Source organism: Azolla caroliniana, unplaced genomic scaffold (assembly GCF_043228905.1).
Source record: "Azolla caroliniana isolate FFs.n. ecotype wild unplaced genomic scaffold, voAzoCaro1.0.p SCAF_17, whole genome shotgun sequence".
NCBI lineage: Eukaryota > Viridiplantae > Streptophyta > Polypodiopsida > Salviniales > Salviniaceae > Azolla > Azolla caroliniana.
In genome coordinates, this window is record NW_028230452.1 from 4,613,567 (window position 1) to 4,635,900 (window position 22,334).

Genomic DNA, 22,334 nt, shown 5'->3' on the forward strand with positions numbered 1-22,334 from the left:
GTTCAAGTTTTGTGGTTTTAGGTCTTCTGTACTGAAGGTTATTATCACACAAAATCATACCATATTTGATTTCATTGTGTTCCTAATATAATGTTTATTGCATTCAACCATGCTTATTACATAGTATTAGTGCATACAACAAAATGGGAAATGGCTGAACTCATATAATTATGACTTCATATATCACCTACTGGAAAACAGCTGTGCCCCTTCATATATATTAATGGTGCATGTGCGCGTGCACACACACACACACACACACACACACACATAATACGGGCACTTGGATAGCATTGCATTATGGTTTGGACAAACATGTATGTGCATAATATACACTGTAGACTCTAGTAATACAATTGAAGAAAATGATTTGATGGTTTTTGTTCTATTTAGATTTCAGGACATGCATACACTTGGATAACATTGTGTTACTGTTTTGACATATATATACATGCGAATACACTAGTCGTATGATTGAAGCAAATGATTTGATGGGTTATTGTTCTATTTAGTTGTCAGGATTTTGATTATGTTTATTCTCTATTGGGACCAGACCATAAAACCTCGTGCTAATATCATAGGTCTATGATTGTGCAAATTATTTTCATGTGTAAACTGTTCTCCTTAAATACTAAGCACTTTCATGCTGAATGTTTTGATATGAGAAACTTGTCTGCAAATTTATTGATTGGATTAATTCACAAGGTTTTAATCTAAGCTTAGAATTGGGTTATAGGACTAGAGTGGCATGAATGGCCATTTGTTTTTGTTTTGTCATGTGGCCAAGTTTTTTGGCAGATTTAGGTAGGGTATTCCATCTTGCAATTGTTTTTTTGCTGCAAATCTCAACGATTAACTAAATCAAGATATCAAGTTGGAGTTGGATATTTGAAGAATTGTCGTGGATTTTGAAAAAAAATTGCTGTCAAAACCATATCAGGTGTTGCATAGGACACTTGAAACCATGTAATGACTTAAGAAACTAATAATTGAATTATACTCATAATTAAAAGGATCTCCATTGTTTGCATTCCAACTTTCTTTGGACAAAGTCAATATGGCTCGTCAATGCCTACCAGTTCATGCAGAGTTAATTAATATGATGGAAGGATATTGGCTTTAGTACTAGGAATCATAGTGGGTTACCAATTGTATATCCTAATGGCTAGTTCTAACGGACATCAAGATTGTGGCAAAGGTCACATATTCAATCTAACTCACGTAATCAACTCTTAAAACCCAAGTTTGATAATAAAAGCTAGGACATTAGTGGTTAACCAATGACCTTATGTAGAAAATACTTTTGCAGTCTTAAGTGATTATTTTCAGGATGTGCTAGAGTCATTTGCGTAATGAGAACATGATCAAGTTACCATGAGGCCCAATTGGTAAATTATGAAGATAATTGCACAAAATGTAAGGGGATCTTGTTGTCCCTCGAGGATGTATGCTATGCGGAGAACTATTTCCACTTGTCAATGGGATGTACATTGTATGGTATAGTGGAGCATACTCATCATGTTAAGGCTAGGTGTTCCTTTTAGCATAAGGGATACCATGTACATTATGTCAAAGTTAATGGAGTACATTACTTTGGTGTGGTTTTAACTTCCTATTGTGAGATATAGGTTGAGATTTGTGATGGTTTAAAATGATGTGCATGGAAGAATCCGATTGGTCAAGGTCAACATGAGGAGAAAGGACATCACCCATCGGCATTTATACACTAATTAATGGCATTCAATGCGTTGAGCTTTCATGATCCGTATACCAAATTCTTCGTCTTGGGTGATTAATATTTTTGCTAGGTGATTAAAGATTTTAATTTGTGCACTAATATGAAGCACAAAGAGAGGTTTGGGATTATTTGCAGTACAAGATGGAAAGTATGATTCATTTAGTTAGATTAATGGAACAAATCATCATTACACCTTTCAATCTACACAACATAGATCAATATGAAGTTAGTTGGATCATATGTGCAATCCATGATGAGGCATTCTGCCTATAAGTGGTGATGATGTAAATGTGGAAGATATGCAACATTTCATAATTTTTTGCTTGTTTTGGAATGTACTTATCAATTGTGGATGATTTTTCACCTTGACTTAGAAAGCATTCCCTTGGTTTACCTCTTCCATTTGTGGTCATGATCATTTTCTCCAAGCTATGAAACAATTGGTAAGAGGGTTTGCAATTCAAGTCAAAGTTCATGGTGGCCATGCATGAGATATTTGTCTCTCTAATATGCAATAGTTTACTTGTCAATACAAGGTTTTCCATGCATTGAAATTTGATATATACAAAGAAAACATGACACTCTCATCCAATAATTATAGCCATATGTAGTACATTTTTTATGTTCCTCTAGATATATCATGTATTACTCCCTATGTAAGTAAGCTCAACAACACCTTGGTGTGTAACTCCTCTAGGGTTTGTTGATAATTTGATTTCTGATGGACAACTCTTTTAGGTCAATAATTCTTGCTTAGATGAGACAAGCTCGATTGATGTTATTTACAACAATCAAGGAGTAGGTTGCCTAGTGAGTTCTGATGACCTAAGGAGAAAACATAAATGAAGATGAGGTGGAATGCATCTTTTTAATTTGTTTTTGATGATAAAGCACCTTTTGAGATGGAATTACAATTATTATTTTTTAAGGTTTTTATCGAGAAACTTAAAGTCCTCTTGGTATTGCGCTGAAGTGTGGAGTTCTAGTAAGATGCCTAAAACATGGAAATTTTATATAATCAAGCTTCTATCAAAGCTTGTCTCTCATTCTGTTTGGTATTGGAGATCAATATCGTTAATTAGTGGGTCGTATAAGATTATTACCAAAATAATTGATATTGACTTCGAATGATGTTATCTTCTATTGTCCACCTATACAAAAGGAAATTCTTGTTAGCAAAGACATTCCTCACAATTATTTGAATGTACAAATGGTTGTAGATTATTGTAAAGAATCAAAACAAGAAATTGTAATGACACAACTAGAGATAGTTAAGACACACAATAATGCAAGTTGGTTATCTATTGCCCAACTTATGTCGCACATGGGTTTTGATGCAATGATGTAATGCCTCACTTTTATGTCAAGATTAGGTGTAGTGTCACATATTGTGCTAAATGGTGGAGTGACTAGGGTGACACCTATGAAACGATCGATTTAATTGGGATGCCACTTGAGTTCATGATTGTTTGTCATTACTACTCACCCAAATCTTGTTTACGATGCATAATATGGAAAAAATGTGGGGAAGTTGTTGGAATTGGTCTCTCGTTAGGGACATAGTTGATAACTCATGCATTGGTGGATGGCCCATTCTCCTTCTTGAAACCTTTACATGATATTATAGCTAAAGCCTTGGAAATGTGGTATTGCATGAGGGGGGGGGTTACATTGCCACATGACTCTCTCGTGATTATAGTATGGACAATGAGAATGGCTCTTTTCTATTGTCATGTTATTTTAAATAGTACATACATACTACATTCACTCTCCCATGTTACAGTTATCAACAGTCGAGCCTCTTGAAACTCTTTCAACAAACAACTGTTTCGGGAGTAGTTTTCCTCGCGCTATTGAAGGGCTTCTCGAAGATGAACCGTGCATATCATGATTCGGTTCGCGCATATCATTATTCGATCCCGTGGTACTTAGCTCAACATTCACACTCCCCTGTTACAATTATCGGCACTTGAGTCCCTTGAACCTCTTTCAACGGACAACTGTTTTGAGAGTAGTTTTCCTCGAGTTATTGAAGGGCTTCTCGAAGATGATCCGTGCATATCATTCTTCGATCCGTGGTGCTTAGCTCAACATCACTCTCCCTTGTTACTATTATAAGCAATCGAGTCTCTTGAAACTCTTTCAATGGACAACACTTTCGAGAGTAGTTTTCCTTGTGTTATCGAAGGGCTTCTTGAAGACGATCCGTGCATATCATGATTCTCGATACATGGTACTTCCATAGACAGATTGTGTTCAACATTTAGCTCCATTTATAAATTATGATGCATGTCAAAAAGTTAAGCCAAATTGGAGGAAATTTACAAAGAATTTGGGGGGGAGGGGCTAGTTTTGGTATTTCAAAGAAATGAGAGGATAGTTTTGATAGTTTCTGTTTTCCTTCAATTCCTTCCTTCCTTTGGGCGAGCAGAGAACAGAGACAGAGACAGAGACAGAACACTACCTCCACACACAAACAGAACAGAACAGAACAGAAGACAGACGAGACGATGCTGTTGCGCATCAGAAGCCGCGATGGGTTGGAGAGGATCAACATCGATCCCTCCTCATCTGTTGCTCAGCTACAGGAATCCATAGCTTCCAACCTCGGAGTCCCTGTGCCTTCTCAGGTCATCTCACTCAACCAATCCTTGCTCCTTGCAAAAGACACTTCTTCTGCTTCGTCCTTCCAGGACCTAAAAGATACATCGGCCCCTCTATCTTCTCTGGGTCTCTCCAATGGCTCTGTGCTATTCTTGTTCTATGAAGGAGAACGCCCAGTTGCTGGACCTACCGTTACACCCTCCGGTTTCTATGGGAAGAAGATGACTATCGAGGATCTGATTGCTCGTCAGATGAGAATAGAAAGGCAAGAGAACCCACATTGTTCTTCTGTCTCTTTCGATCGCGATGCGGCTAGCACTTTCCAACACTATGTAAATGAAACGTTAGCTTTTGCAATCAAAAGAGGTGGCATCATGTATGGTACCGTGGATGAGAAGAATGATGTCTCAGTCGAATTTATATATGAACCTCCTCAACAAGGTACCGAAGATAACTTAGTGTTGTTAAGAGATCCGGACGAAGAAAAGCAAGTAGATGCCATAGCTATGGGTCTAGGTATGAGGAAAGTAGGTTTCATTTTCTCCCAGACATTGAGCCAAAACAGGAGTGATTATACTCTTTCGGGTCTTGAGATTCGGCAAGCTGCACAGCTTCATGCTGAGAATGAGTTTAATGCATGGGTTACAGGAATTGTAAAGCTCGAGGTTAATACCGATGATGGTAGTGCGGATGTCCATTTTGAAGCTTTTCAATTGAGTGATCAATGTATAAAGTTGTGGAAGGATGGTTGGTTTGCTGATGATTTTTCTGATCTTGATCCAAAGTTATCTCGCATGAACAAGGATGTTGTTGTTCTCGGGAAGGACACTCGGGATGTGGATAATGACTTCTTCTTGGTGCTCGTGAAGATATTAGATCATCAGGTACACCTTTCTTCATATAAGAAAATGTACGCCTTAGTATGTTTTTTAGGTTTTGGACCTCATGGGATATTTTACTAAGCTAGGAAAAAAATGTTACTTTTAGAAACAGTGCTCTGACTTGTACTATTCTGGCAAGAAACAGGACGAAGTAGGAATATATCTTCTCTCTCCCTCTCTCAACTAGCAGAAGGAAACAACCTGATAAACAAATGAAGCTGAATTTGCCTAGTGGCTCACCCAGCAAACAAAAATTGTGGTTACATTATTTGATTAGTCAATAAATTAGGTATTCGTATCTAATAAAGTAAGTATACCTATGGAGATGAAGATGCATTAAGAAATATTAGTTTTTTATACTATGTCAATTGCAATGTAAATTTACTTTTACATTAAGTGACTTCTACTATGTATAATGGATGATCATGACTATCTAGAACATCTTGTAATTTAGGAATTGGTGCTAATAGAAGTTTCATAGCATTCTTTAGTGTTGCCATGGAGTAGAGATTTTCAATCTTTAAGAGACTTGGAGATGCCTAGCACCTTGATTGGACTTTTTTAGAATTATAATGCGTGAATTTTTATGGTTGCTATTCTGGCTTGTGAATGGGGTCCATCCACTCTAGCAGGTTATGTCATCTAAGCGATCGCTATCAGACCTAGAACCCGGGTCCAACAGGCATGTTTGGAGTGATGACACAGTTAAAATTCGAAGTGGATTTGTGTGACCGCAATGGATACATTTATTGTTGACATTTATGTCAAGGGTGTCTACATAAATAGTAATGAGGTGTGTGAAAGGCAGCATAATTTGACCCTTCATGTTAGCCTCATACATACAAAAATAATAATGTGTGTGAAAGGCCAAGCTATTTGTGGTAGTCCTTAGTGTGTGGAAGTTGATTTGGGGGCTCAATGGAAAATTTTCTAGGGAAAGAAGGGGCTGCCAGCTTCCATTGTTATTTCCTTCTGAATCATTAGGGTTTTTTTACCTCCCTTCTAAATCAGAAATTAGGGTTTCTGATATATCATGGGAATCTTTATGATTTGTGCTAGTATGGTTTTGAACAGCTGGGGCAACTCACCTGGGATGCTCCTGCGGGTTCCTGATACTTGTTTTGTGCTGGCTGAAATGCTCTTTTCATGAAGTATTTTGCTCTTTTCATGAAATGCTCCTGCTGGTTCCTGATCCAAGTTTTGATACAAGCTGCACTCTTACACCTTTATAATATATATTTGTTTCAGTTTGAAATTCAAATATCAATTTGACATACTGTGTATCAGTTCTTGAATCACATTTTCTTAGAAGCAGTTGGCAACTAATAAAGACATGACCCAAAATAAGTGTGCCTTGCTATGGGCATTATACATAGTAGGGCAGTGAGCATGTATGGGCTTTTCAGGCTATATCCGGATACAGACCTAGAACACGCCCTCTGGAAGTGGAACTAAGTGTCCGGAATATGCAATGTGCCAAGGTAAGAGTGTCTGGAACAGGATAGTCATCATCACGTACAAAGAGTGTCTTTGGTCCATGCACAAATGCCTCTTCTTTCCTTAGGTGTTCTTATTAATTTGTGAAGTCCATTAGAGGCTTTCACCTTGCACCCATCAAATTAAGTATGGTGCAATTGGTGCTCAATTAATGTGATCACTGATCATACACGTTTATGTTGCAAACTTTATCAGTCATCCAGTTGTAGATATGATTTGGTTTGGCTCAAGCATGAAGTAATACTTGAATAGTGTTCTTGTTTTCGATTATCTGGTCGCCAAGAAATAATTGATGTTCTTCTTTCCTTAGGTGTTCTTATTAATTTGTGAAGTCCATTAGAGGCTTTCACCTTGCACCCATCAAATTAAGTATGGTGCAATTGGTGCTCAATTAATGTGATCACTGATCATACACGTTTATGTTGCAAACTTTATCAGTCATCCAGTTGTAGATATGATTTGGTTTGGCTCAAGCATGAAGTAATACTTGAATAGTGTTCTTGTTTTCGATTATCTGGTCGCCAAGAAATAATTGATGTGGCCATAATGTTTGCAGGGAAGCTTATCATGCTCATTCCCGGTGGAGAATCGGCTCATTTTACCGACATTGCGAGATCTCAAGGTGCACTTGGATCGGACAAAGAGCCTGGAATTAGTGAAACGTATCTCAGATTTCCATTTGCTTTTGCTCCTTGCTAAATTTCTCGATGTTAACCAGGAGCTTCCTCACTTGGCTGAGGCAGTTCGGATCCAAGACCCAATCCCTGAAGGTTATTGGATCATTATTGATTCACTTGCAAATAGCTCATGAAGTTTTAATATGATCGTAGGGAGAAACTGCAAGTCTAATTTCCATTTAGTTGAACTGTGCTCAGAAACGGGAAAGGATATTTTTGCTACCATACTCTTTTTAACTGTTGCTATAAGGTTATTCCATATTTATAATGACAAGGCTTATATGATAACATAGAGCTCACATAAGTTATGCTATACAAAGATGTTGAAACTCTGTCAAATAAAAAGAATGTCGGTGTTAGAGCTCTAGCAAGGAGGAACCCCATGTTTGCATTTGATTGATCACCCATTGTAAAGACCATTTTATTTGAAAGTATTAATGCTATTATGATCCTAATGAGCATGTACTGACATCTTATTTGACAAGATTATGTAACTCGAATATTGTAAGGAAATTCGATTATGGTAAGGAGGTGTTTGCATTTGATTGATCACCCAGTGCCCTAATGAGCATGTACTGACATCTTATTTGACAAGATTATGTATAACTTGAATATGGTACGGAAATTCGATATTAGCCAACATTTCTTGTCAAAGTTTATGTTGATTGCTCGTCGGATGATAATGATAACTCTTGAAAGAGATCTTCATTCTGCTCTGTATTTCAACTTGAGGGCTAAGGCAAGGGATTGGGTTTGTACGTCCAATATATACGTCTTTTACTCTTGTTCTTTTGCTTTACAAATGCTTTAACGAGACCTTCATTGTTATCGTCTTGGGTTTCAACTTCAAACCAAAACTGAGACATCAAACTTGGATGTTCAATGAGGTGTCCTATTATTACCCTATTGTGTAATCATGTGGGTGAGCTACCATAATTGATTAAATATATGTAAACTCTAGATGTTAGGGCCTCAAAAGAGAAAACCTTTTAATTCAGGGCAAATTTTTATTGGAATTTGAACTATTTTTATCATTCTGCATCTTGATTTGTCCCAAGTAGAATACATGAAGAAAATATTTGAGGTAAGAGTAGGTGCTATGAAAATATGCAACTCAGTGTCACTACCTACTCTACATGCATTACACCGCAACATGGCCCCTTGTTGGCCAAGCGGAGAAATTAGGAAAACTAGGTTGACATCTCATATATATGTTATGTCATTGGCAATAGCAAGATGCTTTACAAACTTTCTTTCCACTGAGAGGAGTCCCATATATTACACTGGCTCATTTGACCTCAAATTTCTGTGGACCGTATCCAAACTATATAAATTTGCAATTTCACCACATTGTGTCTACGATTTTGTTGGCAATACACCAATCTTTAACTTATTTGCTTGAGCATGTAGCTAAGGTCACTCTAATCCATTCTTTTATGAAGGGAGGCCACTAGGTAGTAAACGAGTTCATTTTGGATTGGGGATAGTGAAGCTATTGAATCTATTCTAACAACATTTCCATTAATCAAGAGTAATCGCCCAACACACAACCAACTCCTTCGCGAAACCTTCGTTGATGGGTCTAATCATATATCACATATAGACAGTGGGCACAAAAAATTTGAATGGGAGCACGTCTGCGGAATTTGTCTACGAGTAATACATGGATTTGGGACCTTATGGATGGTGGTCATTCATTCTACTTGTGTATCTTTGTGCCTCGGACAATAGGCCATGTTGAAATGCAAATGCTGCCATGCCAAGGATATGTATGAGGTATGTATGTACGTCATGTATATGCATGGACATTCATTTATTTACCTATTTAGTCTACTTAATATGTACATATAACAATCAGGAACCGCGAAACCCCAGTGTAACGGCTTAATGGTTTCAATAGTAAAAAACCGCGATTTAAACGGTTTAACGGTTTTTTATTTTTATTTTTAAAAAAATTTAAAAATTTAAAAATTTAAAACAAATTCTAAAAAAATTTAAAAATTGTTTTTAAACAATCTTTTCATTTTTAGACCTTATTCTCACATTTTAGGAACATCTTAGAAATTTTTAATTTAAAAAAATATGAAATATTATAAATTTTAAAAAATAAAAAATAAAAAATTTGACCTATGTTAAAAACCGAAATCGAACCACGAAACCGCGGTTTTTACGGTTTAACGGTTTGGAAAAGTTTACAGGTTTGGGTTAACGGTTTCGTGGTTCGGTTCGGTTCAAGTTTAAACAAATTTAAAACGGTTCGGTTTGGACCATCTCAAACCGAACCGAACCGTTGCCGATTGTACAGTACATATACATATGTCATGTATGTATGCATGTAAATGTAAATGTAAATGTATGTATGTATGTACGTATGTATATATGTATCATGTATGTATATGTGTGGACATTCATTTATTTACCTATTTATTCTACTTAATAAATAAATAAATAAATGATTTATTTATCTATTTATGCAGAATATACATACATTCCCTCCCGCATCAGATCAGAGACTTCTTCGTCTTCTTCTTCTTCTTCTTCTTCTTCTTCGTCTTGAGCCACTGCGAACCATCGATCGATCGATCGACAGACAGACAGACAGACACAGGAACAGCAGAGAAGGAGAAGAGAGAGAGAGAGAGAGAGAGAGAGCTATGGCGAGCTCAGCGCCCGCCTTTTCACGACCTTCCTCTGTTGATCTCCCCTCTTCTCCTGCTCCTGCTCCTGCTCCTGCTCCTGCTCCTGCTCCTGCTCCTTCTCCTTCTCCTTCTCCCTTCATTCCCACCTCTTCCTCCTCTTCCTCTCCTCGCGACACCTTCCCTTCCATCCGCCTGTGGCCACCAAACCCTACCACTCGATCTACCCTCGTGCACAAGCTCTCCGACCACCTCTCCTCCGTCACTTTCTTCTCCGAACGCTATGGCCAGATTGGCGCGGATGAAGCCTCCCTTCATGCCCAGCGCATCGAGCAAGAGGCTTTCCTGGCTGCTTCTCAGAACGCTGACCTTGTTGAAACCTCGGACATCGCTGTGGTTCAGTTCTATGCCAAAGAAGCCAGCCGACTTATGCTTGAATGCTTAAAGAAAGGCCCAACTTCTGCTGAAGGACCTCAAGAAACGCAGAAGATCGAGACGTTCTTTGACATCTCTGCTGGAGACAGAGATTTCCTCACGGAAGCTTCAGTTCAAGAGCTTCTGAAACCTCTTGCTGCTCCTGGAAATGCTTATTCCGGTATCTGTTTCAGCAACAGAAGCTTCGGTGAGGATGCTGCCAAGGTTGCTGCTAAGGTCTTGGAGACGATAAAATCACAACTTATCCATGTCAATCTCGCTGATATAGTTGCTGGTAGGAATGAAGAAGAAGCACTCGCTGTAATGTCTATCTTTTCTTCTGCTCTGAGCGGTAGTAACTTGAAATACTTGAATCTTTCTCACAACGCCCTCGGAGAGAAGGGAATTAGGGCCTTCTCTGAACTTCTTACATCTCAAAAGTCCTTGGAAGAGCTTTACTTCATGAATAATGGTATATCTGAGGAGGCTGCCATAGCTATACGAGATCTCCTCCCATCGTCTGCAAATCTGAGAGTTTTGCATTTCCACAACAACATGACTGGTGATGATGGAGCCATAGCTCTGGCTAATCTTGTGAAGGAAGCTGCTCTACTAGAAGATTTCAGGTGCTCTTCTACCAGAATTGCAAGTGAAGGAGGAATTGCGTTATCGCAAGCTTTAATGGCTGGATCTGGTTTGAAAAAGCTTGATTTGCGTGATAACCCCTTCTGTGTAGAAGGAGCTATTGCCTTAGCCAAGACTTTGAAGCAACATTGTCATCTGAAGGAATTATATTTGAGCTATCTCGGTCTTGAGGATGAAGGAACAATAGCAATTCTTGAAGCCTTGGAAGAAAGTGGCTCTGATCTTGAAGTTCTTGACCTTGCAGGAAATGACATTACTGTGTCTTCTGTGCCCAAGCTCGCCAGTTTCATTGCATCGAAACCAAAACTTATCAAGTTGAATCTCTCTGAGAATGAACTTGAAGACAGAGGTGTTGTTACAATCTGTAATGTGCTTGGAAAAGGTCATGAAGACTTGGTTGAGCTTGATCTGAGTGAAACTAACATTGGAAGGATTGGAGCATGTGCTGCTGCTGAAGCTATATCTCTGAAATCTGGATTCAAATTATTGAATCTTAATGGAAATCATATCTCTGAAGCTGGTATAGAAGCTCTGAAGGATTTGTTGCAAAAGGGGAGACATGGTGGTACTTCCGTTCTGGGAACATTAGAGGAAAATGATGAGAATGAAGTGGCTGATGGTGAAGAAGAAGAAGATGATGATGATGATGATGATGGAAAAGAAGCTGAAAATGGTGATAGTGATGAATTACAAGCTCAGTTTCGGAAGGTTAAGGTATAGCCTTAATCATTATTTTGAGAGATACTTCCGTTTTATGGTTGTGCTCATCATAATTCGCTTGTTAAGCCTTTGCACAAGGTTTAAGTTTTGACCTAAACCCAATTTACATATATGAAACAAAACCTATTGTGATTGAAGACAGGATGATTCGAAATTTCATGTGGCATGTATTAATCCTTCTAAGAGTAAGGCAGTCTTTTGAGGATTTTTGTAGGAGTAATGATCCATTTTGTACGTTAAAAATGAAAAATGTCTGGTCAGATTTCAGATTAATGTCATGTGTAAGAAAGAGTTAACTGAGTTCTAATGCAACTCTTTAACGAGTTAGGTTGTTATGAATCTGAAGCTTGAGAAATTAAATTCAAATAGAATGAATCTGATGCTATTGAATTCAAAATAGAATTTGAGTTACTTTTTAGTAACTATGGTTATGGCAAAGACTATGTGATAACTTGTTGATCTTGATATCAATGGTCATATTATGATGTTTGGATGTTAAAAAGATCATGTCACAATCAGGCCCAATGTCACAGCATTTTCTTAATCTATGTACATGAAATTGGTCAATGTAATTACAATGCTGTATATGTCATCTTGCTTGTTTTATGCACTAGAAAATATTTGGTTCCTTAATGAAAGCTTGTATTAGTGTGATTTAACTTGGAAGTTGATGAACTTCCGAAAAATCTTGATATGAATGTATTATAATTTTAAACACAAAATTGAGCATTTTTGGTTGAATTCTTAACAAACGGTTGTTGAAACTGTTTTGGTTATCATTACTTTGTGTATTGTATTTACTTCATTTGTGCATCTAATACAGCATTGCTAGCTTGATTAATTAACATTCAAGGTGTTGTTCAATTTGATTATTAAACATATGTATTGGGCATTATGCTGAATTGTCAAACAAGGGCATTACTGAAGGTGAAACTCTAAAAATCATATGGTGACAAAAAAGTAATAGCAAATTTATAAATGCAAGTAAACAGGTGTGATTCATGATGAGCACAATATGAACCAAATGCTTTGTAATAAAGTTTAACATGAGAAAATATGGTCAACTGTAGCTATGAGTAAAGCAACTCGCTTAGGAAGAACAAACAAGATGAAACAATGTCAAATACAGTGTAAGGAAGACATGCAAACCAGCTTATTATGCACAGTATATAACTTACGTACGCAAAAGAGATGTTGCAATATGGTGTTTATGCCTCCCTAAGGATATCCCTACTTATTATGCACAGTATATAACTTATGTACGCAAAAGAGATGTTGCAATATGGTGTTTATGCCTCCCTAAGGATATCCCTACATAGGCACAATACTCTACTGAGTACTCTATATGTTATGAGAAGGAAGATAGATAGATAGATGTTTAACGTACACGTGAGACCAATAGTGATCGATAGGATGGGGCCTAGCCATTGGCGAGATTCGAACTTGGGTACTCTCAATTTTTACGACATTTGATGTTACAGTGTAAACCACCAAGTCAATGCCATATGCGAGCGTCTATGTGCAATATGAGAATGTAAAGCTATTAGAGTTTAGTCCACATGCACTCGGTCTTTGACTTGTAGCAAGCATCCCATGGTTTCACACCGAAACCTATGAGCAATGGTAACTCAGCATTTTCAATGTATCATGCTTCAGCTTTATCCAAATTTTCAACAATTCAATGGCTGATGTAGAGCACTACTGTAGTCACATGGGATAAGTAAACCCAACAAACAAAACTCTAACCTCATGTGATGTACAGTTTTGATACCAGGTGTATATGTTGCAGTTGATATAAAAAGACGCATACCTGAACAAGGGATGATGATGTTGACCTTGTGGTGGATGTGAACGGCAAGCGAATGTGGATGCACTAATGATGGCTCTTGAAGTCAACAGCCCAGCCCTCCATTTAAAATTAAGAGATAATGGAGCAACAAATAGCATCAAACACTGTATCACTCCATGATTCCTAGACTTTCGCAACTGACTTGGGAAGATGATGCATTGTGTTGCTAATGCACTTCTGAGTTAATATCCATAAAGTTATCATGTTAAAAGAACTTCAGATCTGGTAGCTTCTCAAACTTTAATGCTCTCTTCCCTCCTCGATCTCCTGGTTGAAAACGCAAAACAAATCTGAGTAGTGCTATCAAAAGCAACAAGGGAATGATGCCATGAACATTGAACAAAAATATCCACTATCACTTTTAGCTATTGGTTAACTTTTGCATTCGTGGGTAAAGTCAAGAGTTGGTTCCGTGTGAACCAAGAGGTCATAGGATGGCCAAGGGGTTGTGCACCATGATGAGTGAGTATGGGAAGGTATGGTTAGCTGAAGGGGATAGGAGTAGCTTAGGAAAGATATTGAAACAACATATGATACTTGAGGTATGGAATGTACAAATATATCTTACCTGATACTAATATTGCAGGGTATTTTGCACACTATTTCCTTTCTTCTTTTGATGCCGCATATTTCAATCTCATGACTTCAACCCTTTCGGCATCGTCTAGCATGCCAGCAGCTGCAAAAATATTTGCAATAAGGACATAAGCTGCAGCACAGCATACATCTCGTTGCATTGCCTGATCAAAAGCTAACCTTCCCAGCCTTACATTTCCCCATTTTTTACAAGCACGTAACAATGCAAGCCAAGCAACAAGATAATCAACCGATGGTATCACCTTAATAATCGACATCGCCTTGTCAAAATTCCCTGCATATGCATAAGCCACTAGCATGCATGTGTGATGCTCTAAGTTTGGAGCAACTCCATACTTTCTGATCATATTTTCAAATAGCATTTCAGCCTTATCCAGTAGTCCTGAATTGCAGCATGCACTCAAAACACATGTGAAAGTAACCAAGTTTGGAGAGAGGCCCTCACTTTCCATTCGTTCGAGGCATGTCAAAGCTTGAAGACCTTGACCTTGCTGAGCATACCCTCCAATTAGCGTAGACCAAGAGATAACATCTCGAATAGGAATTTCTTCTAGCACCTTCTGTGCTTTTGCAAGCATACCACATTTGGCATACATGTCCACGAGAGCATTTCCGAGAGGTGTATCAGTCTTGAATGAGCTCTTACTCTTCATAATCTCACTATGAATCCATGTGCCTTTATCAACAGCTCCGATCTTGCCACAAGCCTTTAATATGCAAATGAAAGTTATTAGAGTGGGAGATATTCCCTCTCTTTGCATCTGTTCCAAACATTTTAGTGATTCATGACATTGCCCTCTTTCAGCATACCCCGCAATCAGTGTGTTCCAAGCCACTTCATTTCTTCTTGGAAGCTCTTTGAGCACTTGTTGTGCTTTTTCCATCCTCCCACATTTCACATACATATCCACCAATGCCGAGCCGAGAACAATATTCGTCTCCAATAAACCTTGATTCACAATAATATCATGTACACTTTGCCCCTTATCTATGGCCCTTATGTTACCACATGCTCTCAAGATACAAATGAAGGTTATAGCATTTGGAAAGAATCCTTCTCTTTCCATACGACCAAAACAATCTAATGCTTCATGGCTTTTTCCTTGCTTAACATACCCAGAAATCAATGCAGACCAAGAAACTACATCTCGAACGGGAAACTCTAAAAGCACCTCTCGTGCTTTCCCAAGCAAACCACATTTGGCATACATATCAACCACAGCGGTGCTAAGAACAATATCTTTCACCAATAAACCCCTACTCACAATCTCAGCATGTATCTTTTTACCTTTATCTAGATCTCTAGTTTTGCCACATGCCTTCAAGGCACACGTGAAAGTGATCACATCTGGAGAGATACCTTCATTTAGCATGGATTCAAAGCAGTTCAATGCACTATACACTTTACCTTGATTGGTATACCCTGCAATAAGTGCATTCCAGGAAACCACATTCCTAATTGGAAGCTCTTCTAGAACTTTTTGTGCTTTCGCTAACATGCCACATTTAGTGTACATTGTGATTAAAGCAGTAGCCAAATATAGGTTCTTTTCAAGTAAGCCCTTTCGTACAATCTCGGCATGTAGTCGGGTGCCTTCACAAACACTCTTCTTTCTTATACAATCTTTAAGCAAGTTCATAAGGGTAAAACCTACCTTTTGCCCTGCCATTTTAGTCTCTTCTTCTTCACCATCATCTTTAAAGAAAACAACATCCTTTTGCGCTCCATTTGATGAGACACTCATTGCTTCTTCATTTTCTTCTCCAAGATCTTCTTAGTAAAATCCATTAGATTTCACGAACAGTTTCGATGGGCTTCCACAAAGCCGTTCCCTTAACAAAGATGTCACATGTGTTTTGCTGGGGTGTCAATGTTTTATGTGTGTATATATGTTGTCATAGAGAAATATAGCACAAGTTTGAACTAAATCAGTGAAAACAGAAAAAGAAAAAAAACCCCGCTAGCTTATGGGCAATTTCTTTCTTAAATATGATCATCATCACCATCTTCTGCTACTAATTTGCGAATCAAAATTTGATCTAACAAGTGAAAACCAGGGGGGAACAAAGACATTTACTAGTTTTGGACTGAACCACTTTACAAATTGCCACCACATCCATCAAAGCGAGAAGGAGGAAGAACCGCATGATTCGACTCTCTAGGAACCCATTTCCATTCGAGAAGAGGAGAGAACCATGTTTCAAATCAATACATATGGAAGTCGAGATTTGAACCCAAGACCTTGAGAAAGGTAAGCCGCCCATTACGATTTTTTAAAACAAAAAGAGAAGAGATAATAGAAATACAAAAAAGAATGAAAGCAACTTGTATGTTTTGTTGGGGGGGAGGGGGGGCGGGTTTATCGCCTCGTGACCACCATGCAATGCCACTCATTAAAAAAACAAGGCATGTGATAGTTTGGAGGGTTTAGATAGACCATGACCATGCAATGCTGCTCATTGGAAAAACAAGGCGCGATAGTTTGGAGGGTTTTGATAGACAATTTCAACCGAACCCTAATCTCATACATATAAAATAAGCGAGGGCTAAGAGTAGAGGGCATCATCATCCGTGTACATCATCAATGTTGAGAAGGCCATCCGTTGTAACGTGTGTGGCCACTAGTCCCTAGGATATATATGATGTGCCCAACATAGCGAGACATCTAACCAACCATGACCACAAAGAAAGGGCCCGATGTATATATATGCTACATCATTAGGGCGGACAATTGATGCATTGACAATGTCTTTTGGAGAATTCCATTACCTGCAACGCAACGAGCATAACTATCAATAGGCTATACACATTCAACGAGCATATACGATGCCACACTGTATATGATTCCAAGCATGATAAAGAGATTGTGAAAGTATTGGCCTTCTATACACATTACGTCAAGAAGACTTTATATGTTCCCATGCATGATTGCCCATGTATATTCACAAGGTTACTTTGCCAATTGCACGTGTGTATAACATTTGATCAGGCACACAACTCTTGAAATATATGGTTCTACAATTTTACGAGATTGATGTTGTCAAAACAAAACCGCCACATGCAACAAATGTTATCGGGTGCTTTTACCTCATTGCATGTGGAAGTTATGGTCATAGAACCCAATGACAACCAAGATAATGTCTTTGTTCGACTAGTTTTTGCACTACTCGTTGCCTAACAGGTCATTCCTTTTGCTTCTAGATGATTCAACACCTCTCGTTAAATCCCACAATCCACAATTCTACTCGACATACGATCGAAGGCTCAAGCAAGATTCAAATGATGAGAAAAATTGGAGCCAATAGTGAGTGAGAAATTCGAAACCGTGAAAAAAGAAGAAGCCTTCTTAGCAGCACATCGAGAAACGAACTAGGAATGCATATCGAATGGGATTTTTTTTTTTTTTGCCTTTATTTTCCCGAATGCCCAGGTTCTCTCCTCACTTCCCCGCCCGATTGCCTTCAAAACTAATTTCTTCTTTGTGTACATATCTTCCCTGGATATATGCTACCCCCTGGTTTTCTTTAATTCCCCAGATGCCCTCCTTCATTCATCCCTGGTTTTCTTTAATTCTCCAGATGCCCTTCTTCATTCATAGCCATGGCGCTTCTTGCTATATGCTCAATTGCAGGTCTCTCCTCCTCCTCCTCCTCCTCCTCCTGAGAGTCGTCTCACCACGATCACGATGAGGTTGCCCCCCCCTCTGCACGCTCAGAACCGTGTGATCAGCAGCGCCGCTCAATCCAAGCCATCCACCCCTGCTCCTTGGCTCCTGGTGGGCCTCGGCAATCCAGGCAAGCTGTACCAAGGGACTCGCCACAATGTAAGTGCTCCATCTCCATATCTCTGTCTGTGTGTGCGTGTGCGTGTGCGTGTCAAAGAGAGAGAGAGGGGGGGGGGGGGGGGGGAAGACATAGAGAGAGAGAAATAGAGAGTTTCATACAATGGATAGTAGCGATGCCTAGACTGATGCATTGGTCGAGGGTGAAAGTGTGAAGTTTTTGTTTTCCTAGAATGTTGTTGGACAGTGGGTTAGGTTGTCCAACATGATGCCGGAAGTTCACGGGCTGTGTTGGCAAGGTTGTTCACCGGATACCAGAAGGTCACACAGAGACGTCATGTCTTGAAGGCTGGTGAACCAGGTTTCCTATACCTCCTGGATATATAATCATACTTAATGTATCTTTCTTGCCTATTCTTGTGTTCCCCTTTTGAAGAATTGGTAGCACATGAACCAGGGAAAGATTGGTTACTTTATAGCAAATAATTTATACTCGTGTTGCACATCAGCGACATCCGTCATAAGTTGATTGAAGATAGATCTTGATTAGTGGTGGAGGTATTCCTTACATGGCAAATTACCCAGCGTATATGATGATATCATCATCTGGGATGCAGGATGACAACCATATTTTCCATTCTTGTGACACAGTTAAAATAGTGGGTGGGTTTCCTTTGGCTGGCAAAGGGTGGTTTACTTTGGCGACAGTGTTTAAAATGCTGGCACATTTAAGATGGAACATGGTTTTTCTATACAGTGATTGAAGAGGATGCCAGCATAGATTGCTTACATGCCCAGTTGCTAGAGCCATTTGAGTTGTTTATGTTGTGACTTTAGGCATCATCAACTGAAATTTTTTATCACACTTTCAGTGTGTTTTTTACCCAGGGGAGCCAGAGCTTTACCCTCCCCATTGTATAAGGTTGTGTTTGTCAACCTTAGGTCAGGTCTATGTTACAATTACAGTCTGAGTTATGGGCTCTTGTTTGATGCTCTCCATGGAGTTTTTTACCACGTCAGATATGTAGGTTGACGGAAAATTTGATTTTGGCAGTTTTCCCAACTATTCCGTGGGCATGTTGATCTCTGAGGATTTGCTGTTATGTCAGCTTAGTGGAAAAACCCTTAGAGGGTTTACCTTGCCATAAGATAATCCTCACTATCGTGATAAAGGACACCAAAGGATATTTGTACTGCCATGTCAATTTGATATCTGCACTACCTATATAAAAAAGAAGAAGAAAGAGAGAAGTTCCCAAATATTGTGGGTGGATTATACTTGATTGTTAATATTGCGGATTGGGAAGGCAAGCCACTTTCCCTGATGTAAACGAGTTAGAGTGTGTGAGAGAGAGAATAGAAATTCATGTGCTCAATGAATCCACAGATTCTACACTGTCACCAAATAAATCAGTGTAAATTAGTGAGATTCAAACCATGCTGCAAGGGTTAATAAGCATATGGCTTACTACTAGAGTACAAACTAAATATGAGAAAAGAGAAGGAGACGATTACCTAACAATTGATTTCTTTTTAAAAGGTTGGTTTTGAGATGATTGATGCATTTGCTGAGGCTGAAGGTATCAGATTAACTACAACTCAGCATAAGGCAATAATTGGAAAGGGTATTCTTCAATATGGATCCCTAATTCGATTTTCTATTTTGTTGTTGTGCTTCCTTTTCAAGTATATTTCCTGCAGGTGAAATTGGTACCTCACAAGTTCTCCTTGCGAAACCACAGACATTCATGAATTTATCTGGAGAATCTGTGAGACTCTAAACTCGAATCTGTAAAGATATCCATCAGAACTTTTCTTCAATAAAGCATATAATCTAAGGAATGGTGTGGGCGATGGGTCTTCTGGGATCTGTTTTGTACATTACAAATAGAAGGAAATATGTACAATGAGGACATAGCTGAATATGCTATAAAAGAAAATTTCTTCTTTATAGTGTTTTGCATTGAAACATCTTATTTTCACTTGTTGCTTTGCAAATGTTTTTCTCTGTTTTTTCATAAAAAATATACATCTGAAAGCACTTGAAAATTTGTCTTAAGAATGGTGTTATGGCAGTGAGTGCAGAACAGAAAGCTTACAGAGAGTGCTTGTTGACAAATCTAAGCGAGAATTTTTTATGAAGCTTCCCAGATTTATTAGCACCCCGACCAAGTATTTGCCTCATTGAGTAGACCCAGAGAGTATGGAAAATGTAAGGCTAGAGATATTCTCTCAAATGCAAAAAAAGGCATATAATAGTTTCTTGTATTGCTAGACAACTTTAGATTTACTTGTGAAAAGAAAGTCTTGTTTCTGCTGAAGGACAGGCCAGATGCAATACTCCCTAGTGTGGTCGTCAATTAATACGTGGTTGACAGGACAGATGCAATATTCTCTAGTGTGGCCATCGATTACTACATGGTTTACATTATGAAGATATTTGGTTAAAAATCAAACCAGCCTGCAATATTATTGAATACATGTTGATAAAAACGTGCTTTCTCTTATGAAGGTTGGGCCACTTGCAGGATACTACAGAATACCAATCCAACAAATTCTTGTGGTATGCTACTGATACTAAGCTTTCACCTTTATACTTGGGTCAGTATGTTTTGTGGGAAGAGCAATGCTAGAAAGACGACATAATATTATTATTAGCCAAATATATAATGCTAAATGAAACTATTCTTGAAACTTACATGTTTATCTTTTTGTATCCTCAAGATTTTTGATGATATGGATTTAGATTTTGGTACCATGCGATTGCTTCCGAAAGGGGGACATGGTGGTCACAATGGGTAATATTCCAACAATCTATTTGTAGTATGCTTGTGAATAATATAGTTTTAGATTTTTTTTTACATAATTTCTAATTGCTTTTTTTAACAAATGTTAAGTACACTGAATCTGAATGAGCATATTTCATTTTAGAAAATATTTATAGGGATAGCTAAGAGGACCTTATGAGGCCCGTAAAAGCTCACATCACATCTATGGATATGTATTATGTGTTATATATACATACATATTTATGGGATACATATATACATATACACACAGTGATAAAATTTAAATGTATAAATAGATATATTTGTGTATATATAAATAGATATATGCATATGTAACATACATATATATACATAGAGAGAAAAATGGCTTTCAATATGTCATGCAAAAATTTATAATGTCGTCTTTTAAGCCATTCTCATTTCTTCTGTGCATCAAGCACTGTGATTCAGGATGAGGAGTGTGTCACAACATCTTAAAGGAAGTCGTGACTTTCCTAGGCTGAAAATTGGTATGTACTAGTACATGTTGAAACATTTAGAGTTTGTAGTCAGAACTGAAGACATGGGGTTTTCCTTCTAGGTATTGGCCGACCACCTGGAAAAATGGATCCAGCATCTTTCGTTATTCGAAAGTTCACTGCAGCTGAAAGAGTGGAGGTATATTTACATATACATGCCCATCATTTTCAAATACTTCTGTCTTTCTTTCTATACCAAAAGAAATTTTTATCTGACCTAGGTTTTGTATCCTTTTCAGATGGATATGACAATTGCTCGTGGTCTGGATATTATTCGAGATGTAATGATAAAGGGCTTGGAGAAGGCTTGCAGCACAAGTAATGAGCCTCGCAAAAACCAATCTAAAGCAAGTGAATCTGTATAAAAAAATTCCACATAGCTTTTGTTATGGTTTATGTGATACTCATTATATTTTCGATGGAGATAGTGGGGTGTGCTAGGGGGTGTGCATATAAAATGTAATCATCTACATATTGTTTTGGGGATTCATTCTTATCTCGTCTAATGTTTGACTTGAGCTGAGTGCTAGTAAGGGCCTGTGAATAATCATTATTTATCGGCAGATACGGGTGCATGAAAGTACTCACATATTGCTTGTGTAACTTTTTACTTTATAGAAACTATTTTTTATTTTGCCAAGCAATTTACTCGATCCTGTGCTGGTGATCAGCATAATTGTGCTTAAAGTTCAAATATTTAGCTGATAGTATGCATGCAAATGTACCATGATAATAATGTACATGTCTATTTGGGATGTTTATTCTTATTACAGGTGCTTGGTTCTGCATTTTCATTAGGGAAGGCTATTTTAGATGACACATTTCCCCTAATGTTTTATATCATTCTGAAATGAAGAAACTGATACTCTTTTAACCATTGATGATCTCTGGACTTCACAAACATTAAATATAGAATAAGCGCATAGAAACCATGATAGATTCTTGCAGAAGGATTGTTCACACTTTGAATTGTGAAATATTATTGGA

At 38.1% G+C, this 22,334-nt stretch overlaps 4 protein-coding genes across 7 annotated transcripts; 3 read left to right on the forward strand and 1 right to left on the reverse strand.

Moving 5' to 3' along the window:
- Positions 1-4,195: 4,195 nt before the first annotated feature.
- Positions 4,196-7,866, forward strand: LOC147852929 (NPL4-like protein A). Its single transcript, XM_087333097.1, has 2 exons — positions 4,196-5,226; positions 7,277-7,866. Exons 1-2 carry the CDS (start codon positions 4,249-4,251, stop codon positions 7,529-7,531), a joined length of 1,233 nt encoding a protein of 410 aa, XP_087189223.1. The 5' UTR covers positions 4,196-4,248; the 3' UTR covers positions 7,532-7,866.
- A 2,083-nt stretch (positions 7,867-9,949) lies between these two features.
- Positions 9,950-11,978, forward strand: LOC147852930 (RAN GTPase-activating protein 2-like). The gene has a single exon (XM_087333094.1). The coding sequence runs from the start codon at positions 10,052-10,054 to the stop codon at positions 11,810-11,812; it is 1,761 nt and encodes a 586-aa protein (XP_087189220.1). The 5' UTR covers positions 9,950-10,051; the 3' UTR covers positions 11,813-11,978.
- Positions 11,979-13,416: 1,438 nt separating this feature from the next.
- On the reverse strand, positions 13,417-16,464 carry LOC147852931 (pentatricopeptide repeat-containing protein At4g38010-like). Of its 2 annotated transcripts, XR_015531275.1 has the most exons (3): positions 14,432-16,464; positions 14,230-14,340; positions 13,915-13,928 (listed from the first exon to the last, which is right to left on the reverse strand). XR_015531275.1 is itself a non-coding variant. In XM_087333095.1 (2 exons), the coding sequence occupies exon 1, from the start codon at positions 16,001-16,003 to the stop codon at positions 14,261-14,263; it is 1,743 nt and encodes a 580-aa protein (XP_087189221.1). In that variant the 5' UTR covers positions 16,004-16,464; the 3' UTR covers positions 13,417-13,928; positions 14,230-14,260. The 2 variants fall into 2 exon arrangements, 1 of the variants encoding a protein (XP_087189221.1); XM_087333095.1 differs by having other exon boundaries at positions 13,417-13,928; positions 14,230-16,464.
- Positions 16,465-17,896: 1,432 nt separating this feature from the next.
- LOC147852932 (peptidyl-tRNA hydrolase, chloroplastic-like) lies at positions 17,897-21,987 on the forward strand. Of its 3 annotated transcripts, none has more exons than XM_087333421.1 (8): positions 17,897-18,082; positions 19,581-19,665; positions 19,742-19,809; positions 20,553-20,603; positions 20,765-20,838; positions 21,280-21,338; positions 21,410-21,486; positions 21,587-21,987. In XM_087333421.1, exons 1-8 carry the CDS (start codon positions 17,945-17,947, stop codon positions 21,710-21,712), a joined length of 678 nt encoding a protein of 225 aa, XP_087189547.1. In that variant the 5' UTR covers positions 17,897-17,944; the 3' UTR covers positions 21,713-21,987. The 3 variants fall into 3 exon arrangements, with proteins under 3 accessions (XP_087189547.1, XP_087189548.1, XP_087189550.1); XM_087333422.1 differs by having other exon boundaries at positions 20,569-20,641; positions 20,787-20,838; XM_087333424.1 differs by lacking the exon at positions 17,897-18,082 and adding an exon at positions 18,219-18,401.
- The last annotated feature ends 347 nt before the right edge of the window (positions 21,988-22,334 follow it).

Coding starts and splice junctions, on each gene's coding strand:
- LOC147852929 (XM_087333097.1), top strand. CDS start 4,249: ATGCTGTTGCGCATCAGAAGCCGCGATGGGTTGGAGAGGATCAACATC. Junction 5,227..7,276: donor TGAAGATATTAGATCATCAG/GTACACCTTTCT, acceptor TAATGTTTGCAG/GGAAGCTTATCATGCTCATT.
- LOC147852930 (XM_087333094.1), top strand. CDS start 10,052: ATGGCGAGCTCAGCGCCCGCCTTTTCACGACCTTCCTCTGTTGATCTC.
- LOC147852931 (XM_087333095.1), bottom strand. CDS start 16,003: ATGAGTGTCTCATCAAATGGAGCGCAAAAGGATGTTGTTTTCTTTAAA.
- LOC147852932 (XM_087333421.1), top strand. CDS start 17,945: ATGAGGTTGCCCCCCCCTCTGCACGCTCAGAACCGTGTGATCAGCAGC. Junction 19,666..19,741: donor TAAGGCAATAATTGGAAAGG/GTATTCTTCAAT, acceptor TATTTCCTGCAG/GTGAAATTGGTACCTCACAA. Junction 21,487..21,586: donor CTGCAGCTGAAAGAGTGGAG/GTATATTTACAT, acceptor TATCCTTTTCAG/ATGGATATGACAATTGCTCG.